The 13,489-nt window shown below is 49.6% G+C and overlaps 1 protein-coding gene across 7 annotated transcripts in view; it reads right to left on the bottom strand.

Annotated features, from left to right (window-relative positions):
- The window catches only part of Vwa5b1 (von Willebrand factor A domain containing 5B1), a 71,764-nt gene that overhangs the window by 13,809 nt on the left and 44,466 nt on the right, over positions 1–13,489 (bottom strand). For all 7 annotated transcript variants that reach the window (XM_006539245.4, XM_006539241.4, XM_017320433.1 and 4 more), the window contains 7 exons: positions 13,298–13,412; positions 12,784–12,969; positions 10,487–10,658; positions 8,522–8,712; positions 3,542–3,743; positions 2,868–3,188; positions 591–728 (listed from right to left, as the gene is read on the bottom strand). In XM_006539245.4, the coding sequence (XP_006539308.1) occupies positions 591–728; positions 2,868–3,188; positions 3,542–3,743; positions 8,522–8,712; positions 10,487–10,658; positions 12,784–12,969; positions 13,298–13,412 (1,325 nt within the window). The remainder of the gene's footprint in view (positions 1–590; positions 729–2,867; positions 3,189–3,541; positions 3,744–8,521; positions 8,713–10,486; positions 10,659–12,783; positions 12,970–13,297; positions 13,413–13,489) is intronic.

Here is a 13,489-nt window from a genome sequence, read left to right on the forward strand (position 1 = left end):
GCTAGCCTTGAAAACGGAGGATGTAGCTCAAGTAGCCTTGGACCGGCGACCCATGTACCTCCATCGTCTGAGTAGCCAGGGTGACAGGCCTGTGCCACCAGGCTGGGCCTGGTGGATGATGGGATATCCCTGCAGTGGAATACAGTATGTGATCAAAAAGAGCGTTTAAGTATTTCTTCAGGAATAGACTATTTTTCACAGCTTTAATTTGAAAACCATAGTATGTATCGGTGTGTTCCAGCTGAGGTAACTGCACGTGTCACATGATTCCCCTCCTTGTAGACAACCCATCCAAGAGAAGTCAGGATGGGCACAGCAGGGAGGTACAAGCTCTCCTCCTGGGTGACTGTCACTCTGACGCATCTGTCTTAGGTTGCATCATTCTAGACATTTTGGGGCTCTTTACAAAGAACTGGATCGTTTATCGTCTCTCCGGGGGAGAACAAAATACACTGAAGGCATCTTGCTCCCCTCTTCCTCTGTGGCTGAGCCGCCCGCCCGTTGGGAGCCTGCTCTTTCCTGTATCTCAGCTCCTCCCCAAGCCCGCGGGCTGGAGTGTGCCTCTCCCTACACTCACGCATGCGCCTTACCAGAGTTGGGGTACTTGACGACCGTGGGCAGGTACTGCCTCTTGTTTATGTCCACAGGCACAAAGGCCGTGTATTTGCTGATCACGCTGCAGGCCTTGCTGGTGTGCACGGCGTTCACCTGGTATCGGCGATTGGACCCTGTGGGAGGAAGAGCAAGGGTCACGGTCTGGGATCAGAAAGTCTTGCTTGGCGTGGAGACCCTGGAAGCTGAAAGGAGAGCTGGATTAGCAGTCCATCTTTGGGGTCAAGTAGGTCTTGAAATTGGTGGCCTGCCAATGGGCTAATTAAAGACAAAAAAACAAAACAAAACACCACCATCACCACCACCAAAACAAAAAACACCATTTCACAAGATAAAGGGTGTGTTAACATAAAAACTTAAGTCATTATCTTAGAGTAAAAGATAGCTAATTCCTTTAAATAGCATGTTTATTTAAACGGCGTCCTATGTTGTCTATACTGTGTATTTGAATCTTGCAGGTGACTGGCGGGAACCTTGTGACAGGGCTTCATGGGTTCCCTGACTCATGGGACCTTCCACATGGCTGAGAAGATTGGAAAGCCGTGATCTGGGAGATGGCTTCGTGGGCAAGAGCACTTGCTAAGAAAGCGCTGAGTTGTGTCCCCAGCAGAGAAGGAGCTGAGCATGGCTGTGGCCACCTGGAATCCAGGGCTGGAGATGCAGGGAGCTGAGAGACAGGAGGACCCAGGGTGCTTGCCGGCCAGCCAGCCTCGCCAAAAAGCCCCAGGCTTCAGGCTCCGTGAGAGACTCTTCTCCCAAGGGAGCAAGTTAGAGAATGAGAGGGACACACCCTGAATCTTCCTCCGGCTTCTCTGTACACCTATCTACCCCCACCTCCACAACTGGCACAACCCACCCAAAACACACACACACAATGTATGCACACAGACACACACAGAGACATACACACACAGACACACAGTCAGACAGTCTCTCTCTCTCTCCTCTCTCTCTCTCTCTCTCTCTCTCTCTCTCTCTCTCTCTCTCTCTCTCTCCTTCCTCCCTTTCAGATTGAACATTAGAGAGAAGGACTCAATGCTTGGTCACACAGCAAGTTAGTCAGAACCTGAGATTAGGGCTCAGGATGACCTGACCTGTAAGTTCACGCCCTTTCTACCAAACAGTGAGCCCTCTTGATGGCTTGCTGCCTTCTGAGGGCTGTTCAGGGAATCAGGGCAATAAAAGGGGGAGGAGTATTCATGGAAGAAAAGAAGATCATGCGTTACCCCCCAAGTACAAATAAAATATGAACCACATAGTATGCAAATTAAGCATAAACTTAGAACAAAGGAATCCCGTACTTATTGCCACTTATCTCTGTTCTCCAAGTGTGTCCTATTGAGATTTCACTAGTCACGTTCTGGGAAAGGCTGCCCCAGTTCCTGAACTAAATTAGCTCACGACCCATCCCTGCTATACAGGGCTTGGAATTCAAGCGTTTCTGAACAGGACTTATTTAATTAGCTGTGTAATTGTTTGATTAATGCTGGCCTCTCTTAGCCAGTGTCAGGTGCCCCGGGAAAGGATGTGCTCACTTTATTCTATGCTAACCAACCCTCCGGAGGCGTCTGTGGGGCCAAACACCTAGCCTGGCCCCCCGCTGACTGTGGGGGAGTCATTGGGGCTGATGAGAATGGGCAGGATCTAGGCTAGGTCTAGGGGCCCTCTGGGAAGGTTCAACCTCAGAGGATCTCCTATCATTGTTGACCCTCCAGAACCAGATATGAGTCACCCAGAGAAATGCTGGGTATGAGGGAGCATGGGGGTGGGCAAGTGTGGTAGGAGAGGAGGAGGTAGGAAGAGAGGAGGATGGGTCATCTGAAGAGTGGGAGAGATGGACAAATCCAGGGCCGAGGAAGGGAGGGCACCTCAAGTTGAGGATTCAGGCCCAAGCTCCATTTAATATGGGGTGAGACACAGTGGAATGTAGGCTCAGGAAACAGCTAGTGGTACAGAGACTTGACTTCAGCAGAGGTGTGGTAAGGAGGCGAGCTGTGCATAGTGTGGAGCTAGTTGGCGAGGCTAACCTAGGGCTAACCTTAGGTTACTGAGACAGAGCAAGGACTTTGAGGGCTTTGGGTGTGGGTGAGAGTCTGAAAATTAGGGAAGGGATCTTGGGCAGTAGATGTGGCACTAGGTCTCTGGAGGGTGGGTCTTAGGGTGTGGGCGGGGCTTTGGAATGGGTTGGCCTTGGTCAGTGAGAAGGGCACCGTGCTGCCAAAGGGAATCCTGCCACCCTGATCCTGGTGGCTCACCCAGCTCGATCTCGTCCTCGCGCTCTGCCAGATGCTCGAATTCTCGGATGATGGCGCGGGCCGCCAGGTGGTGGAAAGTCTCACTCCACATGTCAGCGTTCTGTGTGTCCCCCCTCTTCAGGGCTGGAGGCTCCAGCTCGAAGCTCACTTCCCACTGCATGCGTTGGTTGGCGCACAGGCCTTTGACCAAAGCCTTGCCCACCACAGGGCTTGGAGTGGCAGTCCTGCAGGGATTGGCTTGCTCCTCGGACTCAGCCATGGGCTCCAAGTCTAAGGATGTCTCCCGTTCAAAGGTTGAAGGACAATGGGCTGGCTCTATGGCTGGAAGAACAAGAGGGCTGAACCTGAGCCCAAACAGGCAGCCATTTGCAGAGAATGTCATCCCTCCCCTGGGGGCAGTCATTTCTAGAAAACACAAAGGCCATCCAGCTTTAAAGACCGATCCTTCCTAATGCGCTAACGCACAGGTGGCTTGGGCTTGTCCCAGAGAGGGACAAATCCACCTTTCTGGAAGCCTGTCCCTGAGGGGATGAACAGATGGGGTGGGCACAGGAAGGTTCTCAGAGCAAGAGTTTCACAAAGACACAGAGACAGGCACTGGTACTCTGTCTCTGTCATCTGAAATTGGGCCACAGCCTTCCTGTCCCCTTGGATCGTGGGCCTTGGTCACTTACCCAGATCTTCAGAGCTTTGGCTGTTAGGGGCAGACGTCCGGCTGGCACCACAATCCAGCTCTCTCACAGGGCCCCAGGCCTGGGGCTTCTGGTCAAAGAAGCGCATGAGCTGGCAGCCTTGAGGCAGTAGGGAAGGCCTGCGGGCTCCTGGGCCATGAAGTTTGGGGCCCTGGCTCAGGTTATGGCCTTCGTTAAGTAGGGTCTATGGAGGAAAGCAAAGGGCAGGGGAAGGGAGGGAGGAGGGAGAATGTAAGAGGAGGAGGGACGAATGAGGGGTAGAAAGAGGAGGAAGAGGAGGAGGAGGAGGGGGAGGATGGCAAGGAAGGGAAAGGGGGATGAGGATGGGATGAAGAGGAAGAAGGGAGAATGGGGGAGGGGATAAGTAGGATGGGAATGAAGAGGAAGGGAAGAGGAGAGGAGGGAGGGAGGAGAAGAGGAGGGGAAGGGAGGAGGGAGGAGGAAAAAGAGAAGGAGGGAAGAAGAAGAGAATTAGGAGGATGGAAGAAGGAGGAGGGGGAAACAAGGGGAGGTGAAGCTCATGATGGCAAGAACCTCCTTCTGCTCCACCCCCCACAGCTCCCTCCTCTCTCTCTCTCTCTCTCTCTCTCTCTCTCTCTCTCTCTCTCTCTCGCCTCTCTCTTTGTCTCTCTCTCTGTGTCTCTCTGTCTCTGTCTCCCTCTGTCTCTCTGTCTGTCTCTGTCTCTGTTTGTCTCTGTCTCTCTGTCTGTCTCTGTCTGTCTGTCTGTCTGTCTGTCTGTCTGTCTCTCTCTCTCTCTCTCTCTCTCTCTCCTTCACAGCACTTTCCAGGTCAGGCCTCTCAGGGACCCAGGGACCCTTGACTTAGTCCCCACCACCCTTGAGAAACAGAAACCAGAAAAATTCCAGGCCACGGGTCAACTGCAAGGCACAGAGAGCCATGTACCTTGGATAATTCCAGACCTACTTTCTTTTCTGGCAGAAAGCTTAAACCCTTTTTTGTGTGCAGTTAAAATTACCAGCCCTTCCCCTTATGTCTCCCCATATGGTGTGCTTAAAAGGTCTTTCCCACCCCCAAGAAAATCTTCTAGAAGTTTTGTTATTTTTGTTTGTGTGTTTTAAGGCTTTGATTCATATGCAATCTATTTTCCTGTGAGGAGATAGGAACCAGCTTTAACTTTGATTTCCCAAATGCCACAGACCTCAGTGCTGTTTATGGAATGCAGCGGGGCTCCCTGTAGCTTATCGGTTCGATACAAGATCCTTACAGAGCTAGCATGTGTGTTTGGCTTTGTTTGTGGACTTTACAGTCTGTTTTGATAATTTCATCTATCTGTTCTTGGGCTTGTTATAAACAAACATCCGAAAGCCAAGGGGTAGATGGGAAATATCCTTGCAACATGTATGATGGAGTTCTTTTTTTTTTTTTTTTTTTTTTTTTTTTTAAAGAAAATGCTCTTGGAATTCAGGATCCTCTGAGTCCCACTCAACCACTGATTTCTGCAAAAACACATGCTTGTTTAGATGTTTTTCTTTCTTTTTTTTGTACCATGTGTGTTTGTGGGCAATGCAGTGCACAGAGGACTCACACGGAAGGAGTTCTTCCACATTGTGTGATTCAGGGATTGTGATGGAGCACCAGGCCAGGCTCCTTAAATGCCACACAACTGCAGCCCAGGGCTGGGTAACAGACCATGACTGCCCTGATTTGCGTGGCAGAAGCCACAAGACTGGGTGGTACTACCATGCTGACTCACACAAAGGTCTAGCATCGTTTACCTGCCTACCCAGACTGCCTTCCTCCTCATGACACAAACTACATCCCCAGAGCTACACACAGGGGATATTTCTTCTGAGCACAGAAAGACATCTCATCCCCCCGTCTTATGTGACTCACTGCCCTAAGCTGCAGGTGGTACCCTAGCTACTGCCCAGCTCACTAGCACTCTCCAGGTGTACTCAATAAACAATTGTTCTTCTTCTGGCCTTGAAAAGAAAAGGAAAAAGAACTCTCTCGCATGTAATTGGAGAGAAAAGACAAAATTAGAATAGTGGGGGCCTTCATCCACAAGCAGTTTTTATTGAACACATCAGTTAGCCAAGTGGAAATGTTCAGAGCCATGGTAGTTAAGACAAGTCACATTTTTTTTCCTTATTAGAGACAGGTAAATATCTAAATGTGTGACGATGCTCAGTGTGTTCAGGTCTCTTATGTCGGCACAGACTGGGGCAGTGGGCTGTGTCCCACAGATTGAAGTCCATGAACTGAGATAATGATCTTACTCTTACAAATTTAACCCTGGGGGAACCACAGGGTTACAGGGTCTGTGTTGTATCTGTTACAAAGTAACACATGCAAGCTGTGCGTATTTGTCACGATATGGATAATCAGAGTAGAAATCTGGAAACAGTGGGGTGACGTGGCACATGCCTTTAGTCCCGGCACTTAGGATCAAGGGAAGCAGATCTGAGTTGCTAAGCCAGTTTGGTCTATGCATCAAGTTCCAGGCCAGCCAGGGGTGCACAGAGAGAGCCTGATGTTAAATAAAAGATTTGGAACCTACATCTCCATCAGTAGGAGAGAGTGAAGAGGTTGCGGTATATCCATGTAACGGAGTATTACACAGCCCCGAAAAGAAGGATCTCCTCATACCTCTGTGGGAAGATACCTGAGGAAAAAAATCACCTTAAACTTATGACAGATCTCAATGTCAGCCACAGACAACTGTTCATCAGGAACAGACTGTGATTTCACTGTATATAAAATTGAATTCAAAAGGCATTAAGAGGGCCAGTGAGGTGTCCCAGTTAGTAAAGGGGCTTGGCGCCAACCCTGACATCGTGAGTTTGGTTCCTTGGACCCACATGATGGAAAGAGAGAACTGACTCCCAGGGATTGTCCTTGAACCTCGGCATGCACGCCTACTTGCTCACCCAGTCATATACACAGAGGAAACAAACGAGATAAAAATGTATTTAAAAAATAACGTTAAGATGATATGCTGGAGGATAATTTGCATAAGCAACTATTAACATATGCAAGTGTTCTGTGTATACGTGCATGCGCATGGTATTTCTAGAAAGACGTCCTCAGAATTAGGTGGGCGTTGGGGTAGCGGAGGGAGACTTCATTTGTACTTTATACCCAACTGAACTGTTTGAAGGATTTAATTCCAAATGCCAAGTATGTATTACTTTTGTGATGGACCATTAAGCTAAAATGAATTTCCTGTTTCTTAGACCGCACACACGTCCTGGTAGGGAATGACGTAACCGCTTACCAGGTGGAATGAAATTTGGGGATATCAGTAAACCTTGGGGGCCTTTTTATGCTATTAAGTATGTATTAGTATGTATTGGGGGTATGCCTCTTCATAAAAGGGATAGTATCTTCCTGTCTCTAGGCCAAGGATGCAGGGCATGGAAGAAGGGAGACTGGCCACTTTTAAAGGTGCCTTTGAGGGGGCAGGTGCCCAGCTACAACTCCCTGACCCTTCCACCCACAAGAGACTGAGATATTCTCTACTGACATCACCATCACCCACACAGGGTCAGAGAGAAATGGACTCTGCTACAGTTTCCATGGCAACAGAGGCTCCTGCACACTAGCCTTTCACCCAACCATTCTCTGGGGAATCTACACACACACACACACACACAGAGAGAGAGAGAGAGAGAGAGGGAGGGAGAGAGAGAGAGAGAGAGAGAGAGAGAGAGAGAGAGAGAGAGAGAGAGAGAACTGATGGGGGCAGGAGAGGAGGAAGAGCTAAGGAGGGAGTTTGAAAGAAAAGCAGCTAGCCTGCCTGTGGCACTCAGCGGGCTCAGCTGCCATTGAGGAGCCTTTGCTACAGCCAGACATTGGGCCGGGACTGCATCCCACACCCATGGTTGCCTCCTCCCACCTGAAGTCAGCTCCCACTCCATATCTGCTGGTGGATGGTGGCTCACCCATCTACATACAATTCTCCTCATTTTGTAGATGAGGCAGTTGAGGTTTAGAGAGGTTCTGAAATGAGGAAGAGTAGACTTGATGCCAAGACTAACATGTCTTAAGTACACCAGGGGTCCCTGGAAAAGCCCAGTGGAGAGCCCCCAGGGGCCAGGTGGTATGTGGGCTCATTTATACGTGGAGAATGGGAGGCATGACGAGGTGGTAGGAAGTGGGCAGGCACACCGGAGAACATGGAAAAGCTGCTTTGACCCACATACTCAGAACAAATCTACATGGTTTCTGTCATTTAGCACAGTGATGTGGTTTAACATAGTGGTCTCAACTGGGTGGTGTTTATTTCCCGACCCTGGAGACATTCTATCATGCCTGAGACCAACCCCCATGGCAGAGCCTTGATAGCAACAATCCCGAGGTTATGGAGGGCTGACCTAGCAGGACACTGCTGACCTTTCCTATGGTGGCTCTGACTCCTGTTTCCTTGGCCTTGAGTGACTGTCCAGCCATGGAAGGAGCATCCGTGTGGTGGAGAAAAAGTAAGGTCCCAGAGGGTAAGGGCTTCCTGGGTCAAATCCACAGGCTGGCTGTGTGGTTCTGGGTAAGTTCTTTGACCTTCAGTTGGTATATCTGTAGCAAGTGAGGGTGGCTGGTCTCCAATCATCCTCCTCTCCCAGGTACCATGAAGCCTAATGACAAGGGTCTATACAGGTACCCTGTCCCAAGGGGGAAGTGCTGTGTGCAGGGACTGGGCAAGCTCGGTGCCCAGCGAGCATCATGATTGGAAAAGCATCATTAGGATTTGGCAGAAGAGGTGCAGCTCAGGATAGAGGGGTGTGTTACTAAGCCAGTGATGATGCAGCCTGAGGGATCATCAATAAACATGCTTCAAATGAAAACTAACACCACCCAGAGGCTTGACATCAGACGAAGCTGTGCACTGCGCTCTACCTGATTCTCAGTGCTCTCATGAGACAAACACCTGTCCTTGTCGTTGTGTGTGGTCATAGCCAAGCGGAGCTCCTCCCAGCTCCCCCGACCCTACCCTTCCTAGGTACCTGCAGATCAGTCTGCCACTTCTGGCTCTCCCAGTCGCTCTCACTGGCAAGGTCTTGCACCTTGGCTTTTCGCAGTGGGTATCTCCTGGCAGTCCCGGTGGGGTCGCTGGCTGTGGTAGCCCTTGGGCAAGTCTTGTGGCTGGAGATCTGGTTAGTGCTGTATGCTCTCCGCCGCCGGGAGACATCCAGACCTGGGCAAGGGTAGTCAGGAGGGAGTTGTCAGGGTCGAGGGTAGTGGGGAACGAAAGGGGCTTAAATGCCCTCTTCCTGCTTTGAGATGTCTTTTTTTCCTTTTTAAAAAACTAGATATTTTCTTCATTTACATGCTATCCTGAAAGTCCCTTATACCCTCCCCAACCCTGCTCCCCAACCCACCCACTCCTGCTTCCTGGCCCTGGCATTCCCCTGTACTGGAGCATATGATCTTTGCAAAACCGAGGGCCTCTCCTCCCATTGATGGCCAGCTAGGCCATCCTCTGCTACATATGCAACTAGATACATAGTTCTTGGGGGTACTGGTTAGTTCATATTGTTGATCCTCCTATAGGGTTGCAGACCCCTTTAGCTCCTTGGGTACTTTCTCTAGCTTCTTCATTAGGGGTCCTGTGTTCCATCCAATAGATGACTGTGAGCATCCACTTCTGTATTTGCCAGGCTGCTTTGAGATGTCTTACATTCCTGTTTTCTTAAAGAAATGTGTGCAGATGCCTCCCTTAGCATCCAAAGCCTTGCCAGGTCTGGCCATAGTTTATCTTCTCAACAACTGTTCTTCCTATCCTCCCCAGTGTGTGTGTGTGTGTGTGTGTGTGTGTGTATGTGTGTGTGTGTGTGTGTGTGTGTGTGTGTGTGTGTGTGTGTGTGTAGATAGGACCTAAAGTTGACATCAGGGATCTTCCTCAATTGTTTTCCACTCAACTACTTTTAAATGGGTTCTGGGGATTCAAACTCTGGTCAGTCCTCTTGCCTGTGTGGTGAGCAATTGATTTGTGGTGAGAAATTGATTCATGGAGCCACTCCCTGAGGCCAAATTGTTGTTGTTGTTGTTATTTCATGTTGAATTTATTCAACATGACGGAATGCTTCATGGATTTGCCTGTCACCTCTATGCAGGGGCTGTGCTAATCTCTTCCGAATCATTCCAACTTTATATGTGAGCTGCTGAATCGAGGCAGGATCTCTCACTGACGGGAGCTCACTCATAAGCTAGATCAGCTTGACGGGCAAGCCCTTGGCATCCCCCTGTCTCTGCCTCTCAGCACTGGGGGGGGGGTGCTAGGGAGCCAAACTCAGATTCTCAACAAGCACTTTACCCACTGACTCATCTCCCAGCCCTTCCCACCCCCTTTTAGAGGCACAGTGTGATTGGAGGACACTGGAATTAGGTAAGTAGCAGATGACCAGTGCCTTCTATGTGCCACGCCTTCACAACTTTGCCTGAGTACTTCTGTAACCAGGAACACCTTCTCCCTTCCCACAACCTTCAGACCATCCTCAGTTGTCTGTGGATCTTGAGCAGATATTTTTTTTTGACTGAAGGGGTCCCTGCTGTGGTCTTTGTTGCTCTGCTCTATCAGAGTTAAGGCCAGTTGTGCCTCTGTGACTAAAGCAAGCTTTTTTTTGGAGGGGGGGCAGGAGCTGTCCTAACTCCCCCCCCCCACACACATACTATGTTCCTTGTCAAACAGCCAGTACATGTTCTCTGAGAATAGCACCACACTCCACAAAAGGCAGCTAGGTCTAGGCTGATCAACTCTTTAGCATCCAGGATCTTAGCCAGTTGCTGAGATCCCAGTCTCTGTCTCCTTGTCTGTACAGTGGGCACCATCACATCCACACCCACAGCTGTTAACTGGTCCCAGAGATTGTCTTCATCAAGTGCTTAGAGCACAGTCAGTGCTCAGTATAAAGCAGCCATCATTATGGCCTCCGTGGCAAAGGGGACAGAACAGGAAGCAGAAGACCAACCGTGATGGGTGGGGGAGTCTCCATTGCATGGATGGGCATCTTTGGTCTGCCCCTGGTTGACGTTCTTGGCACAGTTTCCACTGCCTGGGCTGAGTCCCTCGTCCTGTGAGGGGTAGAAGACGGAGCTGCTGGACTCCTGAGTGTGCAGCATGCCATACTTTCGCCTTTTGTCCTGGCAAGGGGAGAAGGATGAGAGAAGGATGAGAGAGAAGTTAGACTCAGCAAGGACTTCTACGGACAGCAAAGGGCGTTCGGTGAGGCTGGGGTATGAGGCCACCTCTGGGAGTCCATCAGTGTAAAGACGGAGTGCCTCCTTGTTTATTTGGAGAATTGAGGCTGACTTCTGAGCAAGAGATGGTGAACATGGAGCTGGACATTGTGGCTCACATCTGTGATCCCAGAACTATGCAACTGTGGTACAAGGCTAGCCTGGGCTACACAGCAAGTTCTGGGACAGCCTGGGCTACAAAGTACAGTTCTGTCTCAACAACACAACACGAAAGCAAAAGTGTGTGGGGGTGGGGTGGGGGGAGGGGGAGAGGGAGAGAGAATTTCTTCTTATATAGTACAGTGCTATTTAAAAGCACTGACTTCATTCACTGCAAATTTTTAGAAATGTATCTCTAAATGACATTCTTGTCTCCTAATAGATAATCTATGTGTCCTTTGATTCTATTCCTCATAACACACACACACACACACACACACACACACACACACACACACACAGCACACCTTTGGAGGGCATGATTTATTTTATAAAGAAATCAGACCATGCACACTTGTTAGCATCTTGAATTTTGTACTTAAAACATTCTGCCCGCTGACCTCCTCAACATCTGGCTTTCTAATATTCCACTTTTGTGCCATGGCTTTTTGTCTTTATTGCCATAAAATCTGTGGTCGTAAATCCATTACACTGCTATTACATCTCTGGGGCAGCATCCCAGGAGGGACATTTCTGGATCAAAAGATCTGAGTATTTCTAATTTTACAAGATATTTCTAGATGGCCTTCCAGGCAGGTGATGGCAAGTCCCTCTGCCACTAACGGCACAGGAAGGTGCTGCTTACCCAACACCTGCCAGTAGCAGGAGAAAACATGGCCAGTCTCACTTTGAAAAAAATGGTGCATGCATGTATGCACATGTTTGTAAGTCTGTTCACATACACGAGGATGCACATGTGTCGGGGTGAGTGTGTGGAAGTGGAAGGCAACCTTGGGGCCATCCTCAGCAGCACTTGACACTGTCTATCCCTTTGAGACAGGGTCTCTCAGTGTCCTAGTCTGTCAGTAGGCTCAAGTGCCTGATCAGCAAGCCTCAGGGTCTGATCCTCCTGCCTTCACCTCCCCAGTGCTGGGATTAAAAGTGGGTGCCACCATGCTTCCTCAATATGTGGGTTCTGGGGCAGAATGGTTCCGCATACTTGTGAGGCAGGCACTTCTCCTGCCTGAACTATTTCACCAGCCCGAGAGAACGAACTGATGACCTGCTTGGGTCCTTCCTATGGGAATGCGTGTTTTCCGGGGATCCAAGTACATTTAAAAATTAAATAAAACATGATCATTAAAAAGGTGGCCAGTATTTTGTTCAGAAATTTCTCTGCATAGTTGAATAGCCCACTTTCCATAACACATTTGTATTAACAGTTAAAAATCCTGGACACCTGGTATAGCATTCCAATTATTCCTAGAAACCCGTTCAATGCATGGGCCTGGCCTGTGTTCCAGTACAGAAATGTTTCAGTGTGATGAAGGGAACCTGTCCGGTCCAGTCAAGAAACCCCAGGCCGCTGGATATACTCTCCTGTGCTCCTTTTGACTTAACTAGGAGTTCAGTCATGGTTGCTCTCACTCATGCCTTCCCTTTTTCATTTCATTTTATTTTTTTAATGCCTGTTTGTTATTACAAGCAAGAGGGTATGTATGTTCCTGTGTGGGGGGATGCACATAGCAGGTGACATGCATGCACATGTGCACACATGCATGAGAAGGCCCAGAGGACAAGTGCATACCATTGTACCTGGCATTTCTACCCTGGGATAGAACTCAGGTCCTCATGCTAACTCCGTAAGCACTCTACTAACTGGGCCACGCCCCCGGCTCCAGGGCCACGTCCCCGGCTTCTGTCTTTTGATGTACTTAGTCACTTTAGACATTGAGTTTGTAACTCCTTAAAAACCAGACCATAAAAGGAGCGAACGCTTCCTAAAGAGGGACTGAAAGGATGTCCTGAGGGTGCAGGTGGGGCAAGGAGACAGCTCTACAGACAATTCTCATGTACCCAGGGTACTCACAGATCTGGAATTGGAAATGTACAAGGAGGCATCACACACAATGCCATATCCCATCAGCCGTTCCCCAGGGAAAAGGGAGCTGGTGCTGACAGGAGAGATCAGGGCCTCCGTGGTCTCGGGAAAGACCCACTCCACAGTCACGTCACTCAGCACTGGCGCCATGGCCTTCTTCAAGGATTTGACCATCTGTTGGAGAGGGTCAAACAGAACACAGAGTAGACAGATATGTGAGGAAGATGTGGACAGCTGAGGAGATAAAGGATGAGCTTGAGAGGAGGAAGGCACAGCAGGCTTGGGGTAGCTGATCCAGCAGTAGACACCCCTCCTTAGACTCTTAGACTGGATCTTCTCCATTGTCTCTGAGCTTTTATAAAGGAGAAAAGCATTTTATAAAGGCTCAATGGCCCAGCGCAGAGCTCAGATCCAGGGTGAGTGACACTTCAACTTCCCCTTCTGGCCTATGTGAGCTGCTGCTTCTGCAGTACTGGGGGACACTGGAGGCCCTTCTATGTACCTTTGGTTGCAGCCGTTCCCCCTCCATCAGGAACTCTGCGCTGCCCTTGGATACAGATGCCAGCCCTTTGACCAGTCGGTAGCAGACCGTGGGTCCAATTCCAAAGCTATAGCACCTGAGAGACAGGGACAGAGGTGACTCTGTATCATTGTCCCCAGTGGGATAAGAGACAGAGCATGGTCCAGCAGAGGC

This window comes from Mus musculus, chromosome 4 (genome assembly GCF_000001635.26).
Source record: "Mus musculus strain C57BL/6J chromosome 4, GRCm38.p6 C57BL/6J".
Taxonomy (NCBI): domain Eukaryota; kingdom Metazoa; phylum Chordata; class Mammalia; order Rodentia; family Muridae; genus Mus; species Mus musculus.